This window comes from Natator depressus, chromosome 7 (genome assembly GCF_965152275.1).
Source record: "Natator depressus isolate rNatDep1 chromosome 7, rNatDep2.hap1, whole genome shotgun sequence".
Taxonomy (NCBI): Eukaryota; Metazoa; Chordata; order Testudines; family Cheloniidae; genus Natator; species Natator depressus.
Window position 1 is genome coordinate 51,479,397 of NC_134240.1, and position 21,303 is coordinate 51,500,699.

Below are 21,303 nucleotides of genomic sequence, written 5' to 3' on the forward strand. Positions count from 1 at the left end.
GTCAACTGTCATTTAACCTGCTCTAGCCAGCCTGATATAACCAGAGCTAGTAAGAGGGGAGGAGAAAGGGGACAGTCACATCGTTTGTGATTGTCACTCTAAGGCTCACTGGAAGAAAACCACCGAAAAACATTCTTTGCACACGATTGTCCCATGTATCCTTTAAAAATGTGCTGTCCTGCTGCTGGTCCTGCCACTGCTTTCCTGATGATGCTGATTCTGAGATGCCTGGATCAGCATCAGAAGGAGTTGTGACTGGAAAAGATTTGGGGTTGTGGTAGATAGTCAGTGCAACATGAGCTTCTGTGGCTAATGCAATCCTTGGATATAAAAACAGTTGATTCTTGAGTAGAAGTAGAGAGGTTATATGACCTCTGTATTTGTCACTGGTGTGACTGCTGCTGGCATACTGTGTCCTATCCTGGTGTCCACAGTTCAAGATGGATTTTGATAAATTGGAAAGGGTTCAGAGAACAAAAATGATTATAGGATTGGAAAACATGCCTTATAGTGAGACACTCAAGGAATTCAGTCTATTTAGTTTATCAGAAAGAAGGTGGTTCTTCGAATGCTTGTTCACATCGGTTCCAATCAGGTGTGTGCACATGCACGTGCATGATGGCCGGAAGATTTTTCCCTTAGCAGCATCCATCGGGTCGGCCTGGGCGCCCCCTGGAGACACGCCCTTATGGCGCCTAATATATAGCCCGGCCAACCCGCCACCCCTTCAGTTCCTCCTTACCCCCAGTGATGGTGGCTGGAACTTCCCTTGGCTCTTGATCAGCAAGTTTTCTTTGTTATTCTGTGTATATAGTTAGTTAGTGAGTTGTACCAATTTAAAGTTTAGTATAGTATTGTGGGTGGGGGTTCCCCCCTCAACTAACTCTGGCCCCGGCACTGTGGCATGTCGCGGTCCCCGGGATTTAAGAACTGCGTGGCTTGTGCCAAGCGCATGCCTAAGAGTGATCTGCACTTGTCGTGTCTTCGGTGCCTGGGGGAGACTCATCAGAAAGATCGTTGCAAGATCTGCCATGAGTTCCGCCCGAGAACACTTAAAGAACGGGAACAGCTGCTGAAGGTGATCCTCATGGAGGCAGCCTTGTGCCCCCACTCCAACCTGGGCTCGAGATACCCAACCCCGATGGCGTCATCCTCGACACGGAGCGCCCCAGTGCTGTTGGCGACTTCAGCGCTGAGGAAGGACTCCTCCAGGGACGCTCAGCATCACCACGGTGCTTCATGGGGCCCTTCTGATAGTAGTCACCGCTCCCATTCACTGGTGCCTCAAAAGAAGAAAAAGCCGGACGACCATTCTCTGGCTAAGCCTCGAGAAGTGCGACCCCAGGCAGGCCACTCCTCGGCATCTCCTTCCAGGACTGTGTCGACTCCTATCCAGGTGAGGCAGTCGAGTCTGGCCCCACCTCGATCACCGGCGCCTACGCAGCAGCTGCAGCTCCCGTCCACGCCGGAAGCATACCAGGCCGCTAGAGATCTCTTCCACCTGATGGCACCATTCTCACCTGCCAGAAGGAACCGTCAGTGCCGATGGAGCCCCGTCCTCTGGTGCATTCTGAGGGAAAGCCAGCTATGATGTCGAGGCACTCCCCTTTGCCTTGTCCATCGGCACCTATACACTCCGACAGAGAGCCTTCCTACTCCCTGAGCTCTTGCTGTTCGAGACACCGAGGATCGGCTCCTCCGTGGTCTTCAGTGTCTGAGACCTCGGCGTCTGAGACCTCGGCGTCAGAGCCCGACTCCTATCGCTCGAGTAGGAGAAGAAGCCGGAGAGCGAGGTCTGGCAGAGACAGAAGGGAGCATCAGGTGTGGCCTCTGCAGTGGCAGAACCTGCCTCAGTGGCCCTTCTGGACTCCCCGGGCTTATCACCAGGGTTAGGGAGGGACCCAGGGCCCATGCTCAACAACATCTTCAGTCACCTCCACCACTTATGTACCGCATTCCGCTGTGCATCCGCATCCAGCGCCTACGGTCCCGACGCCTTTTCCTCCAGCACTGTCGTTGACTCCGACACCGTGCTCGGCTCCGACTTCGGCACCGACCTTCATAACGTCGACACACCCGTCTCCCATGCCTGCACCGTTGTTGACGTCGACCTTGATGCAGGCACCTACGGCCCAGGTTCCGATGTCGGCACCAGGCCCCCGGACCCCGGCGGCTCCCTCCTGTGAGACTGATGCCGTCGCCACCTATGGCCTCGGCACCGTCATTGGCACCACCTCCAGCGCTGCCCCGGGAGTCACGTGACCCATCCAGGGCAGACGGCAGGGAGCTTCCACCACCAGCACATGCTTCCTCCTCTTTGTCGGCGGATGAAGCGTTGGCAGGGACATCCATAGTCCCTGCGGTAGAGGACAACAGAGTTTTACAGCAGTTGCTTCGCAGGGCTGCCCAAGACTTGGGCATCAAGGCCGAGGAGGTGGTTGAGGACACGGATCCCATGGTGGACATCCTAGCACCCTCGAGGCCCTCACGGGTAGCATTACCCCTCATAAAGACAGTGGTGGACACCATCAAAACTCTATTGCAGACGCCATCTTGTCTGCCACTGTAGTGAGGTGGTGTGGCTCCCTGCTTCCCCGGAGAGGGACGAGCCCATCCGGGTGCCGGAGTAGGCGGAGCCAGGGAGCTCTGAGCCCGCCCCTGAGCAGGTCAGGCGGTGACCCGAAAGTATAAAAACTCGCCCTCAGAGCTCACTGAGGGCCTAGCTTCTGGGGAGGCCAGATGCCTCCAGCCTGGCCCGTGACTGGGAAGCCCCTGCGGCCCAAGGTGCATGCCAGGAGTTGTTGGACCTGCCCTGCGGCCGCTACCCGGAGGAGTTGTTGGACCTGCCTTGCGGCCGCTACCCTGAGGAACCCATGGTCCTGGACGCCCCGGAGGACACTGCCTGGACCCACGTACCCCAAGAGCGGGGATTAGGAAGTAGCCCGGGGACAGCCGACCCTAGTCTGGCTGTAACACGGCCAGAGCCCATGTCAGTGTGTTGCGGCCAGGATCCCCACTGACATAGCAGCAGGTCTTCTGCCGCTGCTAGGGCCCCGGGCTGGGACTCAATGGAGTGGGAGGGCCTGCGTCCCCCCTGCCACCCAACGCAGTCTCCCCCTCTTCCAGGTCCTTTAGGGCCTGGGCCTGCTAAAACGGAACTATTTGCTCAGCCCCTGCCTGAGGACCTGAGCTACTGACTTGGTTGCTCCGCCCTGATCCAGGGCCTGGGCCTATTTCTGCATACTGTTTGCTACTGCTCAGCTCCTGCCAGAGGGCCTGAGCACCTGACTCATTGTTGCCCCGCCTTGACCTAGGGCCTGGGCTTACGGTGCTTGTTTCAGTTGCCGCAAGGGCCGCCGAGGGAGACTCCCAAGGCCGGACTAATTTCCTCAAACGTTATCTGTGTGTCGTGAGCCAGCGTGGCTCCCCACCGCCCCGGAGAGGGTCAAGCCCCGGCTAGCTGCATTACAGCCACCCACTGCCAAACACAATGAGCGCCGGTATTTTATCCCCTCCAGAGGCTTTGAGCATCTCTACTCCCATCCGCCTCTGGACTCGTTGGTCGTCGATGTGGCTAACCAGCGGGAGAGACAAGATTTCCAAGGTTCTTCCCCAAAGAATAGGGATGCTAAACGACTGGACCTCGTGGATAGGAAAATCTACTCCACTGGTGGTCTACAACTCTGTATTGCTAACCGGCAGGCCATTGTGAGCAGGTACTCTTATAACACCTGTGCTTCCATGGCTAAGTTCACGGAGCTCGTCCCTTCGGAGTCTCGATCAGAATTCACCGCCTTGGTGGAAGAACGGAAATTAGTCTTCTGCGCTTCACTGCAGGCAGCCTTAAACGCTGCAGATGCTGCCACAAGAGTCATGGCGACAGGGATGGCTATGTGACAGGGGGCCTGGTTGCAAGTCTCGGTTACCCTACGAAGTCCAACAAACGATTCAGGACCTCCCGTTTGAGGGTGAGTCCGTTTTCAGAGAAGACGGACAAATGGCTCCACAGCCTAAAAGATTCCCGAGCCACCCTCAGATCCTTGGGCTTGCATACCCCCACCACACAGCGCAGACCCTTCCGCCCACAACCTCTGCAAAGGTTCCAACAGCAGAACTGCCAGGACAACTCTAGAAGGAGGAACTGGAGCGGTAGGAGAAGGTAACATCCCTCCATTAACCAAGGCCAGCCCAAACCGGCATTTTGAAGGTGCAGTCGAGGACGGTGCACCAGACTAGAGACTGGATTCACCCTGTCTTACATTTTCCTCTCGACTATCCCCTTTCTACCATGCATGGTCCCATACAACTTCGGACCGTTGGGTGCTTCGCACAGTAGAGAGGGGATACTCCATCCAATTCTGTGCCCTCCCGCCCTTCCTCCCCCCTTCCCCATCCCTCTTCAGGGACTCTTCTCACAAGCAAGTTCTCTTTCAGGAGGTTCAATCAGTCATAGCGCTAGGGGCTGTGGAGGAGATTCCACTGGAGCACAGGGACGAGGGTTTCTATTCCCGCTATTTCCTAATGCCAAAGGCGGCCTAAGGCCTATCCTGGACCTGCGTGGCCTCAACAAGTTTGTGAGGAAACTCAGATTCCGCATGGTCTCCTTGACCTCTATTATCCCTTCATGGGATCCAGCAGACTGGTACGCCACCTTCGACTTGAAGGACACGTATTTTCACATAGCAATAGCGCAAAACCACAGAAAGTACCTCAGGTTGTGGTCAGCGGTTCCCATTACCAATTTAGAGTCCTCTCTTTCAGCCTGTCAGCAGCACCTTGAGTCTTCACCAAGTGCATGGCAGTTGTTGCCGCCTTTCTGTGGAAACATCAGGTACAGGTGTTCCCATACCTCAACGACTGGCTGATCAAAGGCCGATCCAGGGATCAGGTGGCATTCATCAGAGCCACTTTTGAGAATCTGGGCCTCCTACTCAACGAGGCGAAATCGACTCTGTCCCCGCTCCAGAGGATAGAGTTCATAGGGGCGTTCCTGGACTCAACCCAAGCCAAAGCATTCCAGGCCCTCGACGCCATGATCCAGGGACTCAGGCAGTTCCCCACAACCACAGTGAGAAATTGTCTCAAACTGCTTGGCCACATGGTGGCCTGTAAATATGTGGTTTGACACACCAGACTCAGGCTTCGGCCGCTTCAGTCGTGGCTTGCGTCAGTGTACAGACTCGCCCCTTTGGACAGGATTGTGACCCTGCCTCGCCCCATCCTTGACTCGCTCCTGTGGTGGATGGACGCTCAGCAGGTGTACTCAGGAGTCCCCTTCACTGCCCCACAACCATCCCTGATGCTAGTAACAGGTGCGTCAGATTTGGGGTGGGGGGCTCATTTGGGGGACCACAGGACTCAGGGCCTCTGGTCACAGTCAGATCTCTGTCTTCATATTGCCTAGTGTGTCAGTCATTCCACCCATATCTAGCAGGTTGATGTGTATCGGTCATGACGGACAATACGACCACGATGGTCTATATCAACAAACGGGGGTTCACGCTCCTCTCCCCTCTGCCAGGAAGCCTTCAGGTTATGGGACTTTTGTATAGAGCACTCAGTTGATCTACAGGTGTCGTACCTTCTGGGGTCCAGAACGAGCTGGCGGACAGCTTCAGTAGGTTTTTTCACAGCTGCGAGTGGTCCCTTCACCTGGACATCGCATCGTCGCTCTTCCAGAGGTGGGGCTGTCCTCTGATCTACCTCTTCACCACGCGACGCAACAGGAAGTGTCAGCAGTTCTGCTCCTTCCAGAATCATAGTCCGGGCTCCGCAGTGGACGTGTTCCTCCTCCACTGGGGGGATCCGCTTCTATACGCCTTCCCACCCATATCACTCGTCCACACGGTCCTGCTCAAGATCCACAGAGACTGGGCTTGGGTCATTCTCATAGCACCAGCCAGCATTGGTACATGTCTCTCCTAGACACGTCAGTGGGAGCCCCATTACCCTGCCACTTTTCCTGGACCTTCTCACGCAGGATCACGGGCGGCTCCAGCACCTGAACCTGCAGTCGCTGCATCTCACAGCCTGGAGGCTCCATGGCTGAACCCGTCCAAGCTCTCCTGTTCAGAACAAGTCAGACAGGTTCTCTTGGGCAGTAGGAAACCCTCCACTAGGGCCACGTACCTGGCCAAGTGGGAGAGATTTTCAATTTGGTCAGCTCAGCATAACTTTCCCCTGGTGCTAGCCTCAGTGCCCCAGATTTTGGATTATCTTTTCCACCTAAAGCAGGAAGGTCTCTCCTTGTTTTCTATAAGAGTACACCTGGCTGCTATCTCTGCTTTCCACCCGGGGGTACAGGGCCGCTCGGTTTTCGCTAACTCCTGGTCAGTCACTTCCTGAAGGGCCTCGACAGGTTGTACCCACACATCCTCCAACCGGTTCCTGCTTGGGGCCTTAACTTGGTCCTCTCTAGGCTCATGGGCATCCCTTTGAGCCTCTAACAACATGCTTCCTGCTCTACCTCTTCTACAAGGTTGCGTTCCTAGTGGCGATAACTTCAGCCTGGAGGGTGTCTGAGCTTAGGGCTGTAACCTCTGAGCCGCCCTACACCATGTTTTTTAAGGACAAGGTTCAGGTCAAACCCCATCCGACCTTCCTCCCGAAGGTGGTATCGCAGTTCCACATCAACCAGGACATTTTCCTCCCAGTGTTCTACCCCAAGCCTCAGGCGAGTAGCAGGGAGCAGAGACTCCACACTGTCGACGTCCGCAGAGCGCTGGCCTTTTACATAGAAAGGACGAAACCATTCAGGAAGTCGGTACAGCTCTTCATCGCAGTAACGGACAGACTGAAGGGCCAGCCTGTTTCGATACAGTGCATTTCATCATGGATTATGGCCTTGTCATAAATATAAAGGGAAGGATAACCACCTTTCTGTATACAGTGCTATAAAATCCCTCCTGGCCAGAGGCAAAACCCTTTCACCTGGAAAGGGTTAAGCAGCTACGGTAACCTCGTTGGCACCTGACCCAAAATGACCAATGTGGGGACAAGATACGTTCAAATCTGGAGGGGTGGGGAAACAAAGGGTTCTGTCTGTCTGTGTGATGCTTTTGCCAGGAACAGATCAGGAATGCAGCCTTACAACTCCTGTTCAGTTAGTTAGTAATCTAGCTAGAAATGCATTAGGGTTCCTTTTGTTTAATGGCTGGTAAAATAAGCTGTGCTGGATGGAATGTATATTCCTGTTTTTGTGTCTTTGTAATTTAAGATTTTGCCTAGAGGGATTCTCTATGTTTTGAATCTGATTACCCTGTAAGGTATTTACCATCCTGATTTTACGGAGGTGATTCTTTTACCTTTTCTTTCATTGAAATTCTTCTTTTAAGAACCTGATTGATTTTTCATTGTTCCTAAGATCCAAGGGTTTGAGTCTGTGTTCACCTGTACAAATTGGTGAGAATTCTTATCAAGCCTTCCCCAGGAAAGGGCGTGTAGGGCTTGGGGGGATATTTTGGGGGAAGATGTCTCCAAGTGGGCTCTTTCCCTGTTCTTTGTTTAAAACACTTGGTGGTGGCAGCATAGGGTTCAGGGACAAGGCAAAGTTTGTACCTTGGGGAAGTTTTTAACCTAAGCTGGTAAGAATAAGCTTAGGGGATCTTTCATGCACGTCCCCACATCTGTACTCTAGAGTTCAGAGTGGGGAAGGAACTTTGTCAGGCCTGCATTACCAAGTGCTACAATCTAGCAGGGATCCCAGCGCCCCCGATAATGGCGCACTCTACAAGAGCGCAAGCTTCATCAACAGCTTTCCTGGCCCAAGTCCCCACTCAGGAAATCTGCAGAGCGGCGATGTGGCCATCGATACACACTTTCACTGCTCACTGTGCAATTACTAGACAGGCCAGAAATGATGCAGTCTTTGGTAGAGCAGTACTCCAGTCAGTGGATAGCTCCGACCCCACCTCCTAATTTTGCTTGGGAGTCACCTGATTGGAATCAACATGAACAAGCACTCGAAGAAGAAAAAACAGTTACCTTCTTGTAACTGTTGTTCTTCGAGATGTGTTGTTCATGTCCATTCCAATACCCACCCTCTGTTGGAGTAGCCGGCAAGAAGGAACTAAAGGGGTGGCAGGTCGGCAGGGCTATATATTAGGCGTCATAAGGGCATGACTCCAGAGGGCGCCCAAGCTGACCCGACAGATGCTGCTAAGGGAAAAATCTTCCAGCCATCGTGCACATGCGCGCGCGCACACCTGATTGGAATGGAAATGAACAAAACATCTCGAAGAACAACAGTTACGAGAAGGTGAGTAACCGTTTTTTAATTGGTGACTTGATCACAGTTTATAATACCTACATGGGGAACTGAAGTTTGATAATAGAGTGCTCTTAAGTCTAACAGAAGGTGTAAGAAGTGCCAATGGCTGAAAGTTGAAGCTAGACAAATTCAGACTGGACATAAGGTGCAGCTTTCTAACGGTGAACCATTTACCAAGGGTTGTGGTGCAGTCTCAATCACTTGGAATTTTTAAATCAAGATTGGATGTTTTTCTAAAAGCTTTGTTCTAGTTCAAATAAAAATTAATTCAGACAGGTCAGACTGATCAGAATAGTCCCTTCAGGCTTTATAATCTATGAATTTCTTGTTCAGGGATGTGAGCACTATCTGCTGAGTATGCAGGACAGTGGGCACAGCCAGTGGGGCTTTTAAGGGATCATACCTGGAACAAGAGGTTTCAGGATTAGTTTAAATGGCTTTTTATTTGAGTTCCATTTAAGATGATCTGGCACACTCCCTATGTAATTTTTCAGAGCTGCTGAAAGCCCCAGGGCTCACTAGAGGGTCTCAGAGGTCACAGCATAAAGTTGTTATGCAGGATCACACAATTCACTTGGTTGTCCTCAAAAAATGCTCTCACTGTTATGTTACATGGAGAGAAAAGCCCAGTCTAGCTGTCTGTCCAGGCCCATGAGCTAGCACACTTCCCAACAGCAGCTCTCAAAGGTGCTCTTCTTCATAACACTGTCTCTAGAGCACCTAATGAAAAGGACCCTGTAAAGTAGGTTTGATATTCTAGTAGGGCATGTTGGTGGGGAGTGTGTATTGGGGATCTGCGGAGCAGATTAATACACTTCTACTTTACAATGGTTCTACTGGGTTCCTGTAAAGTTTCTCTTTGCTATTGAAGTTCTTACCCCCTGTGAAGTACTGCATTGTGTGTGCAATGGCTATTAGGCAGGATGGACAGGGATGTTTGCCAGAAGCTGGGAATGGGTGACAAGGGATGGATCACTTGGTGATTACCTATTCTGGGACACCTGGCTTTGGCCAGTCAGAAAACAGGATACTGGGCTAGATGGACCTTTGGTCTGACCCAGTATGGCCGTTCTTATGTTCTTATGTGCTTCAGTGATTCACCTGAACTTTCCATAGACAGTGCAGCCCTAGCCATCCTTTAGGTTAATCAACAGTCTTATGCCTACAATCCTGACACTGGAAACAAGAGCACTTTTTAATGATGCTCCAAGAATCTCCCTATTACTCTCTGCCATTCACTGTCTGTGCTGACACTTAAAACCTGATTGAAGAAACGCTTGGGCCTAAGTAGTGGAAGTTAGGCGTTTGCCCTTGTGGTAGGCCCATCTTTTCCATGAATAATTCCTCCAGGGCAGGTAGCCCTGTAATTTAGTGTAAACAGGTTTGAGCATCTTGCTGTGTAGCATACTGTGCAGTGAAAAGAGTTTGTTGATTTCAGAAGTAAAGAAGACAGGTGTTCATTGGAGAGAACGCAGCAAAGTGAAGAGCACTGCAGACAGGTGAGTGCCAGGACAGTGTGTGTGCTGAAGGGAGACTGGAATCCATGCACTGCCAGGGGATTGTGCCAGGAGGGGGTGTGAAAAGCAGAGGAGATTGTCTCTCTGGAGAGGTCAGGGTCTCACTGGGCGAATGGGATATTGGTGTCAGTGCAGGGCCCGGGAATGGGGTAAGGCAGTTTTGTGTGTCTGCAGAGAGCAGAATGAGAGGCCGTTTAGGGGAGGATAGGATCTGTGCTTGGTCTGTAACCACTTTCCTCCGAGGAGTTCAACAGTGCCTAGCAGAATGGGGTCATAGCCCATGACTGGGGCTGCTAGTCACTGTTGTAACACAAATACATAATACGAGGGGTCAGGTCGGTGGAGAAAGGCAGCGGCTTGTGGGGTTTGTATGTCAGTGAGAGGGGCTGCGCAGGGCTTTGTGGGGGTTGTGTCTCAGTGGGAGAGTTTGGGAGGTGGAGAAGGGGGAGCTGTGGATCCTGCCTGTCTCTGATCAAGCTGGTGGGTAGGATATGTATTATTCCCCTCTCATTGGTCCTTTGCAGCTCTCCATCTTGCTCGATCTGGTGAGCTACTGCTGTGAGCAAAGTCCTGAGGCCTTGGCTCTGTATTACGATGAACTTGCCAACTTGATTGAGAAACAGAAAGGGAATTTGGATTCGCAAATCCTGGTATGTTACAGAGTGGTCTGTCAGTTATACTAACCCTTCGGTGACATGCAGGTTAACCAGGCATTATGGGACAGCATCTGTGTAAGAATCACACGCCTGTCTGAAAATGTTGTTCCTGCTATTGCTACAGGTGACACCTAGGATTCCCGTAACTGACTAGGATTAGATGGAAAATCCAGTCTTTCAGCTTGTTTACTTTTTTGTTTACATACCTGGAGTGGTCTGTTGTTGGTGTATGCCTTTCACACAGCCACGGTGGAGAGAGAAACCTTTTTAAAAATAGCAAATGTGGTTGTAAATGTACCAGACGTAGCAGGGGGGATCAAGGGCAGGGGTAGAACCTGAAACTACTTTAAACTTTTTTTTTTACATGGCATCCCTTTAAACATGCAGGGCTCTCTAATGTCCAAGGGTTTGGAGGAGACAGCATGGGGCTGTTCGGGGCTGCTTGGTGGGGGAGCAAGTTGGGACTTCTTCCTGCAGAGTCTCGATTGACCCTGCCTTTCCCCTTACTTGGGAGCCCTTTCAAACCCTGCTTTCCCTTCTACTGTGCCTACTGGGGAAGACAGTAGGTCATACTGGGGGTTAGGAGGGTGTCTGGTGGGGAATGTGAGACCATGGGGGAGCTGTTGTGGGGGTGGTCTTGTGCTGTCAGGGCACAGGAGGCAGCACTGGTATTGGGAGGAGGGTGGAACTTGGCTGTGCTGTGATTCTTGGAAGCAAGTACCAAGACCACAGCAACCACAGTTCATTAGCCAGTGCAGAAAGTCCAGAGTATTTAGTGCCATTGGCTTAGGGTTGCAGAGATGACCTTGTGTTCTACTTTGAAGCCTCTCTGGCTGTGTCTTCATTAGGAAAAAGTGTTCTTAACTTGAGTCAGCTAATGTTAGGTAAAATCCTAGCCCAAATGAGATGGTTATGAGTTCTCACATGTTAGCAGGTCAAGGTAAAACTATGGGAAGCCTAGTTTGTAATTCAACCTGCTAGTTCATTTGAAGTTTACACATTGCCTTGTCTTCACTGGGATTTTATCTTGAGCAACCCACTCTTCCCCTTCATCCCCTACCCCATTGAAGACAATGCCCTTGTAGTTGGGAGATGGAAGAAGAGCAAACCAATGTTGTGGTTAGTGGCAGCAGAGTGGCCAGCCTGAGAGCTGGGGGCCCCAAGTAACCCAGAATTCTGCATCAAACATAGCATGCCTTGGGGAGAGGAACAATCATCCTGCACAGAATCTGTCAATGGGGACCCCTTGAATGGAGGTGCCCATCTGTCTTTGGGTGGCCACAGCCTGATAACCCCACTGCTAGAGAGCCCAGGGCTTTTTATTGCATGTTGGATTAGCTTCAGAAATAAAAAGGTTGAGAACCCCTGCTCTGGAATAACCTCTGGGTGTTGGGTGCATGTAAGTCTGTGTAAAGGCGTGGGAACAGGCAGCAGCAGGCAGGGAAGCTGGATAGTGCGATAATCTTCTTAAAATATTTGGATGTGGCAGAGACCTTCCCTTCCACAGTAGCTTAGTCAAACTGAATCAAGGACATGGGAGAATAATCACAATAATACCTAGTGGTTTCATAGTACTTTTCATTTCAAAGGCAGTGAGTAGCATTTTAGAGCTAGGGAAGCTGAGCCACAGACTGGGTAGTGATTGCCCAAGGTCACATGGCAGATCTGGGAAGAGGACCCAGTCTCCTCAGTCCCAGTCCAATGCTCTGGTCACTGGGCCACATAAGTGTATGAAATGCAGGGGGAAGAGGATGCTCTTCCCTTTCCAGGGGGAAAGAGATACTGGAAACCAATTAAGATCCCCACCCCTACCTTAGCCTTGGTCTACACTAGGAGTTGAGGTCAAATTTAGCAACGTTAAATCAATTTAACCCTGCACCCGTCCACACGACGAAGCCCTTTTTTTCGACTTAAAGGGCTTTTAAAATCAATTTCCTTACTGCACCCCCGATAAGGGGATTAGCGCTGAAATCCGCCTTGCCGGGTCGAATTTGGGGTACTGTGGGCACAATTAGATGGTATTGGCCTCCGGGAGCTATCCCAGAGTGCTCCATTGTGACCGCTCTGGACAGCACTCTCAACTCAGATGAACTGGCCAGGTAGACAGGAAAAGGCCCGCGAACTTTTGAATTTCAATTTCCTGTTTGGCCAGCGTGGCAAGCTGCAGGTGACCATGCAGAGCTCATCAGCAGAGGTGACCATGATGGAGTCCCAGAATCGCAAAAGAGCTCCAGCATGGACCAAACGGGAGGTACGGGATCTGATCGCTGTATGGGGAGAGGAATCCGTGCTATCAGAACTCCGTTCCAGTTTTCGAAATGCCAAAACATTTGTCAAAATCCCCCAGGGCATGAAGGACAGAGGCCATAACAGGGACCCGAAGCAGTGCCGCGTGGAACTTAAGGAGCTGAGGGAAGCCTACCAGAAAACCAGAGAGGCAAACGGCCACTCCGGGTCAGAGCCCCAAACATGCTGCTTCTGTGATGAGCTGCATGCCATTTTAGGGGTTCAGCCACCACTACCCCAGCCGTGTTGTTTGACTCCTTCAATGGAGATGGAGGCAACACGGAAGCAGGTTTTGGGGACGAGGAAGATGATGATGATGATGACGTTGTAGATAGCTCACAGCAAGCAAGCGGAGAAACCAGTTTTCCCGACAGCCAGGAACTGTTTCTCACCCTGGACCTGGAGCCAGTACCCCCTAAACCCACCCAAGGCTGCCTCCTGGACCCGCCAGGTGGAGAAGGGACCTCTGGTGAGTGTACCTTTAAAAATACTATACATGATTTAAAAGCAAGCATGTTTAATGATTAATTTGCCCTGGCATTCGTGGCTCTCCTGGATGTACTCCCAAAGCCTTTGCAAAAGGTTTCTGGGGAGGGCAGCCTTATTCCGTCCACCATGGTAGGACACTTTACCACTCCAGGCCAGTAACACGTACTCGGGAATCATTGTAGAACAAAGCATTGCAGTGTATGTTTTCTGGCGTTCAAACAACATCTGTTCTTTATCTCTCTGTGTTATCCTCAGGAGAGTGATATCATTCACGGTCACCTGGTTGAAATAGGGTGCTTTTCTTAAGGGGACATTCAGAGGTGCCCGTTCCTGCTGGGCTGTTTGCCTGTAGCTGAACAGAAATGTTCCCCGCTGTTGGGAGCGGGGAGGGATGAGGGGCTAGCCACGTGGTGGGAGGAGGCAAAATGCGACCTTGTAACGAAAGCACATGTGCTATGTATGTAATGTTAACAGCAAGGTTTACCGTGAAAGAGTGTACCCATTGTTCTATAAAATGTGTCTTTTTAAATACCACTGTCCCTTTTTTTTTTCTCCACCAGCTGCATGTGTTTCAAGGATCACAGAATCTTCTCCTTCCCAGAGGCTAGCGAAGATTAGAAGGCGAAAAAAACACACTCGCGATGAAATGTTCTCTGAACTCAAGCTGTCCTCCCACACTGACAGAGCACAGACGAATGCGTGGAGGCAGACAATGTCAGAGTGCAGGAAAGCACAAAATGGCCAGGAGGAGAAGTGGCAGGCTGAAGAGAGTAAGTGGCGGGCTGAAGAGAGGGCTGAAGCTGAAAGGTGGCGGCAGCGTGATGAGAGGAGGCAGGATTCAATGCTGAGGCTGCTGGAGGATCAAACTAATATGCTCCAGCATATGGTTGAACTGCAGCAAAGGCAGCTGGAGCACAGACCGCTGCTACAGCCCCTGTGTAACCAACCGCCCTCCTCCCCAAGTTCCATAGCCTCCTCACCCAGACGCCCAAGAACACGGTGGGGGGGCCTCCGGCCAGCCAGCCACTCCACCCCAGAGGATTGCCCAAGCAACAGAAGGCTGGCATTCAATAAGTTTTAAAGTTTTAAACTTTTAAAGTGCTGTGTGGCCTTGTCCTTCCCTCCTCCACCACCCCTTCTGGTGCTTCTCTCTTCCACCACCCCTCCTGGGCTACCTTGGTAGTTATCCCCCTATTTGTGTGATGAATTAATAAAGAATGCATGAATGTGAAGCAACAATGACTTTATTGCCTCTGCAAGCGGTGATCGAAGGGAGGAGGGGAGAGTGGTTAGCTTACAGGGAAGTAGAGTGAACCAAGGGGCGGGGGGTTTCATCAAGGAGAAACAAACAGAACTTTCACACCGTAGCCTGGCCAGTCATGAAACTGGTTTTCAAAGCTTCTCTGATGCGCACCGCGCCCTCCTGTGCTCTCCTAATAGCCCTGGTGTCTGGCTGTGCGTAACCAGCAGCCAGGTGATTTTACTCAACCTCCCACCCCGCCAGAAACTTCTCCCCCTTACTCTCACAGATATTGTGGAGCACACAGCAAGCAGTAATAACAGTGGGAATATTGGTTTTGCTGAGGTCTAACCGAGTCAGTAAACTGTGCCAGCGCGCTTTTAAACGTCCAAATGCACATTCTACCACCATTCTGCACTTGCTCAGCCGGTAGTTGAACAGCTCCTGACTACTGTGCAGGCTGCCTGTGTATGGCTTCATGAGCCATGGCATTAAGGGGTAGGCTGGGTCCCCAAGGATAACTATAGGCATTTCAACATCCCCAACAGTTATTTTCTGGTCTGGGAAGAGTCCCTTCCTACAGCTGTTGAAACAGACCAGAGTTCCTGAAGATGTGAGTGTCATGTACCTTTTCCTGCCATCCCAAGTTGATGATGGTCCCTTGTGATCCACCAGTGCTTGCAGCACTATTGAAAAGTACCCCTTGCGGTTTATGTACTCGCCGGCTTGGTGCTCCAGTGCCAAGATAGGGATATGGGTTCCGTCTATGGCCCCACCACAGTTAGGGAATCCCATTGCAGCAAAGCCATCCACTATGACCTGCACATTTCCCAGGGTCACTACCCTTGATATCAGCAGATCTTTGATTGCGTTGGCTATTTGCCTCACAGCAGCCCCCACTGTAGATTTGCCCACTCCAAATTGATTCCTGACTGACTGGTAACTGTCTGGCATTGCAAGCTTCCACAGGGCTATTGCCACTCGCTTCTCAACTGTGAGAGCTGCTCTCATCTTGGTATTCTTGCGCCTCAGGGCAGGGGAAAGCAAGTCACAAAGTTCCATGAAAGTGTCCTTACGCATGCGAAAGTTTCGCAACCACTGGGAATCGTCCCAGACCTGCAACACTATGCGGTCCCACCAGTCTGTGCTTGTTTCCCGAGCCCAGAATCGGCATTCCACCACATGAACCTGCCCCATTAGCACCAGGATGCCCACATTGCCAGGGCCCGTGCTTTTGAGAGAAGTCTGTGTCCATGTCCTCATCACTCTCGTCACTGCGTTGACATCGCCTACTCGCCCGGTTTCGCTTTGCCAGGTTCTGGTGCTGCATATACGGCTGGATAATGCGTGTGGTGTTTAATGTGCTCCTAATTGCCGAAGTGTTCTGAGCGGGCTCCATACTAGCCGTGGTATGGCGTCTGCACAGAAAAAAGGCGCGGAACAATTGTCTGCCGTTGCTCTGACGGAGGGAGGGGCGACTGACGACATGGCTTACAGGGTTGGCTTACAGGGAATTAAAATCAACAAAGGGGGTGGCTTTGCGAGAAACAGAATGGCCCCCTCAAGGAGAGAACTCAAAACCTCAAGGATAGAACTCAAAACTGGGTTTAGCAGGCCGTTGATTTCACAGAGGGAGGGAGGGAGGAGAAAATGAATACAAAACAAATCTGGTCTATTTCTTGTTTTGATCCACTTCATCTGTCTGTATACTTCTTGCTGGCAGCAGACTGTGCAGTACGACCGCTAGCCATCGTCATTTCCTGGGTGCTTGGCAGAAGACGGTGCAGTATGACTGCTGGCCATCGTCTTCCGCTGGCTGCAGATTAAAAAACAAGGGAAATGACTTGGCTGAATCACTCCCATGTTTGCCCAGGCGCCCCTGACCTCATTGAGGTCGGTTAAAAGAGCACCCTGGACTATGTCGACGACGGCTACCAGTCATATTGCACTGTCTGCTGCCAAAAGGCAATAAACTGTTGCTGTATAGCAATGCAGTACCACGTCTGCCAGCAACCAGGAGACATACAGTGACGGTTAGCTGAGTGGGCTCCATGCTTGCCATGGTATGGCGTCTGCACAGGTAACTAAAGAAAAAAGGTGCAAAACGATTGTCTGCCCTTGCTTTCACAGAGGGAGGGAGGGAGGGAAGGGGGGCCTGACGATATGTACCCAGAACCACCCGCAACAATGTTTTAGCCCCATCATGCACTGGGATTTCTAGCCAGAATTCAAATGGGTGGTGGAGACTGCGGGAACTGTGGAATAGCTACCCACAGTGCAACGCTCCAGAAGTTGACAATTGCCTCAGTACTGTGGACACAGTCCGCCGACTACATGCACTTAGGGCATTTGTGTGGGAACACACACAATCGACTGTATAAAAATGCTTTCTACAAAACCGACTTCTATAAATTCGACCTAATTTCGTAGTGTAGACATACCCTTAGGCATTTATTCAGGTGTTTCCTATGTGTAATTTCTTGGAGCTTTCCTACTCCCCACAAACTGTTGGACAACTCTCTCCTCCTACCCCTGTCCAATCCCATTAATTTCTATCTCTCCCTCAGCCATCGCTGATGATTTAAACGTGTAAAGTGCATGGGATCCAGTTTGCATGACATACAATACCAGCCCTTTGAAGCGTTTGGCATACTGTGGGTCAGGTCTTCAGTCAAAGACCTTCTCATGGATGCCACCTGTCCCAGTCCCATGGCTCCCCTGCTGCAACTAGAAGGCTTGGTTGCATGCAGAATGCATATTAAGAGAGTAGTAAGTAGAGCAGATGTTCGCTGCAGCTGCTTAGCAAAATCCCAGTTTTGTGTCTCAGCTGTTCATTTCCTTTCCCTTTCCCCGGCTCCATGGCTCCTTGCAGCCTGCTCTGATCTCTCCAGGACTCTTTAGTTTGGTTCTGCTCTCCTTTGTATCTGTTGCCCCTCTTGTTTGGGATCATCTTTCACTAACCCCTGTGCTAAGCTGTGGTTCTCTTTCTTCCAGGAGCGGATTGGGAAGAGTGTGGTGGAGGACTTTTCCAATGACTTTGTGGTAGATCTCACTCCTGTAGTTGATGGGTATGCTGGAGAAGTGCTAAGTGTTAATGCTAATAATATTTATTGTCAATAGCTAAATTTGCTAACATGATGCTGACTGCAACTGACAACTGGTTTCTCTGCAGTGTTCAGCTGTTCCCAGTGAAGTCCTTGTATAACCTGGATGAAGATGAGAGTCAGGGAACAATTGTTATCAACCTATTGCCACTGCTGTCACAGAACTGGCTTGGCAAGAGTGTTGATGAAATGGCAACTAGGAACCAGGGTAAAAAGTAAGTGATGCCTTCCTTTTAAAATCATTTCACTGTCCAATAAATTGCAGTGATGTTCTTTCCTCTTAGGGCCATGCACTATAAATTCTGGTCACAGTTCTGCCTCCCTAAATGCCTATCAAATGACTAGACAGAAAAGTTAGGCAGGAGCCTGTATTCTTGTCCATTTCTTGCAGTTGAAGATGTCTGGAGCTCTGTGGTGTGGGAGGGGCAGGATGATATAGTGGTTTGCGTGCTAGCCTGCCACAGACTCCCTGTGCTATGTTTGACAAGTTGCTTAGTCTCCCTTTGCCTCAGTTCCCCATTTGTACAATGGGGAAAATAGCATTTCCCTGCCTCCTGGAGATGTTGTAATAATAAATATATCAAAGAGTATGATACTGTAGAAATGGGGTTGATATTAAGTACCATAGATAGATTTAGTTTAGAGAAAAGCTGGAGGAAGTGTGATTGAGGTATATAATTGAGTGCTCCTTTTTTATTCCTTCTCCTAACACAAGAACAAGACATCCACTGAAACAGAAAGGTAGCAAAGTTAATACTGTAAAAGGAATTCATTTTTACCAACATATATTCAGCATTGGAACTTACTGCCACAAGAGCTCATTGAGGCCAGAAACTTTTTGGGTTCAAAAGAGAATTTGACATTTTGACATGAATAACAAGAAAATCCAGAGTTAGTGTGAAAAACACTTTTAGGAGGTGCATGAGCCTTCCTACCTCAGGGCAAAAGCAACCAGTTACTGAGAGAATTGGGAGGAAATTTCTCCTTCACAATTGCTCACTTCACAGCTTCTCACACCTTCTTCTGACTCATTTTGTATTGCCCAGACACTGGATTAGATGGACCCTGGTCTGGTCTGATCTGATCGGTTCAAGTACAGCTTCTTTTCTACCTGTGGAACTTTACCCTAATCATTTGAGATCAAGGACTTTATTCTTTAGAAGCAAAGCTGAGGGAGAAAAATGAACCATGGTGCTTTTCTTCCCTGCAGACTGGCAGGGGCAGAATATTACAAATGGGCAGTGGCTTCAGAGGGACAGGAAATATTTTTTTCTTGAGGTTCCCCTGCTGAGTAGTAGAGTGCAGAAAACAGCCTATCTCTTCTTTTCCCAGGATAGTGTCTCCAGAGTGTTTGTGTCCCTCTTTCCGATTGCTGAGGCTTTACACGACGGAACAACACAATGGGAGCATGGAGGAGATCGATGCCTTGCTAGGTATAGGGAATAGCCATTGAGCTCTACCTGTCTGAGCCCGTCTCCCTGCCCTAGTTCTGCCAACAATCTCTGCAGTCATGGCAGGGTCTCCAGGACTGGTGCAGGAGAGATTGAGGTGTTGTGTTACCCGCACCCCCCCCCTCCCCCCCCCCGGACATGGTGGGCTGCTCTCTGACCTGAGGGAGGTGGCTGGCTGGGCTCGGTTTCCTCTGGTGGGAGGTTGAGTTCAACAGTGCTCAGTGTGGTGGTTGGTACAGTGCATGCAATGGGAATAAAGCATTCTCCACACAAAGGGAAGCCAGGTGAGTGAGAGATGGATGTCATGGTAACTGAGCCCGGCAAGCAGAGTTCAAGTAGCCCTGTTCCTGCTCTGTTACAGGCTGTCCCCTATACCTGACTGACTTGGAGATAGAAGGGAAGCTGGGCTCCTTAGCCAAGCAGGAAAGGGAATTCCTGTGCTCACTCTTGTTCCATGCGCTCAATTGGTTCCGTGAGGTGAGTGGAACTGCAGAAAGAGGCTAGGCCTTCCACTGCTCACTTCATACCTTACTGTGCTACAGAATTTTGTATTGTAATCACCTTCTAACAGGCTTGTAACATGCCACCTGTGCAAAGGGGAGTTGGCAGGTCCAGGCCCCCATGGACCTGTCCTGCCCCTCAAATGCGGGGGGGGGGGAAGTTGGGTGGGCACAGATCCCTTCATCTCTTCTCTGCTCGCCCCCCAGTTGGACTGGGCACAGACCCCCATGTCCCTAGGCACTCTCTTTCAGATTTCAGGGATTCTGTAGTGAAGACCAGCTGTAAGTGGCTTCACAGGGAGTGCTGTTTACAATTCATGTCCCTTCCTGGTGGATGGCTTCCTGGCTGTCACTTGTCTCAGTCCTTTGGGATAGACAAACGCATCATGTGTTAATTCCTCTCCCCTAATTAATATGCTCACCAGTCCCTCTTTGTAAACATGTCTAAAAGGATGTCCAGTAGCTGCTTCTGTGTAGCAATTATGAGAGAGACATGGGCATTGCTGCTCTGATAGTTTTTTTCTGATGGAATTCTGAAGAGATGGGTTTTTCTGTGCAGCGTGGATTCAGAGATATAAACTGCCTGTGTGAATGGTGTCACCCAGATGTTCGGGACTAGTAGATGTTAGTCAGGCAGGAGAAATTAATTACTGAATAGTGCCCCTTTTGTCGCTAATGAGTATGATTTGTATCTATAGGTCGTGAATGCCTTCTGTCAGCAACAGGACCTTGAGATGAAAGGGAAAGTTTTGACTCGATTACAGAACATCACCGAGCTACAGAACATGCTAGGAAAGTGCTTAGCAGGTGAGCTATGCAAAATACAGGATCCAGAGTCTAAGTGAGAATTTGCCCTTGGAAGGGGACCACTCTGCATGGCTAAATGCCTTGTATAGTTATTCTCTGAATTATGTCTTCATTTGAACTTCTCCTGCACTATTCCCAACAGCCATCAGCAAATGTTGATGGAATCTGGTAGAAAGTGACAGACACTCCAGTAAGCCAATTAATAGCCGTATCATGAAGAGACAATGTCTCACTAGAGTAGATCTGGTTGTAACAAATGTGCATTATAAGTAGGACCCTACCAAATTCATGGTCCATTTTGGTCAATTTCACAGTCATAGGATTTTTAAAATTGTAAATGTCATGATTTCAGCTATTTAAATCTGAAATTTCACAGTGTTGTAATTGTAGGGGTCCTGACCCAAAAAAGGCTTGGGCTGGGGTGTGTGTCACAAGGTTTTTGTAGTGGAAGTTGCGGTACTGCTACACTGACTTCTGTGCTGCTGCTGGCGGCGGCTCTGCCTTCAGAGCTGGGCAGCTGGAGAGCGGTGGCTGCTGACCGAGAGTCCAGCTCTGAAGGCAGATCCGCCGCCACCAGCAGCACCAGCACAGAAGTAAGGATGACATGGTATGGTATTGCCACCCTTACTTCTAGGAGGCTGCTTGCAGAGCTGGGTCCTCAGTCAGCAGCCACCACTCTCTGGCTGTCCAGCTCTGAATGCAGCAGCCTAGAAGTAAGGGTGGCAATACCATCCCATGTCTGCCTTCAGAGCTGGTATGGTATGGTATTGCTACCCTTACTTCTGTGCTGCTGCTGGCAGGGCGCTGCCTTCAGAGCTGGGTGCCAGGCCAATAGCCGCTGCTTTCCAGCCTCCCAGCTCTGAAGACTGTGCAGAAGTAAGGATGGCAATACTGTGACCCCCTCCCTAAAATAACCTTGCAACTCCCCTGCATCTCCCTTTTGGGTCAGGACCCCCAATTTGAGAAATGCTAGTCTCCCCTGTG

General features: G+C 50.4%; 1 protein-coding gene across 1 annotated transcript in view; it reads left to right on the forward strand.

The window, feature by feature from the left end:
* The window catches only part of FANCD2 (FA complementation group D2), a 202,334-nt gene that overhangs the window by 56,969 nt on the left and 124,062 nt on the right, over positions 1-21,303 (forward strand). The window contains exons 20-26 of the mRNA XM_074958397.1: positions 9,708-9,768; positions 10,311-10,436; positions 17,452-17,525; positions 17,630-17,776; positions 18,894-18,994; positions 19,374-19,489; positions 20,211-20,319. Of these exons, the coding sequence (XP_074814498.1) occupies positions 9,708-9,768; positions 10,311-10,436; positions 17,452-17,525; positions 17,630-17,776; positions 18,894-18,994; positions 19,374-19,489; positions 20,211-20,319 (734 nt within the window). The remainder of the gene's footprint in view (positions 1-9,707; positions 9,769-10,310; positions 10,437-17,451; positions 17,526-17,629; positions 17,777-18,893; positions 18,995-19,373; positions 19,490-20,210; positions 20,320-21,303) is intronic.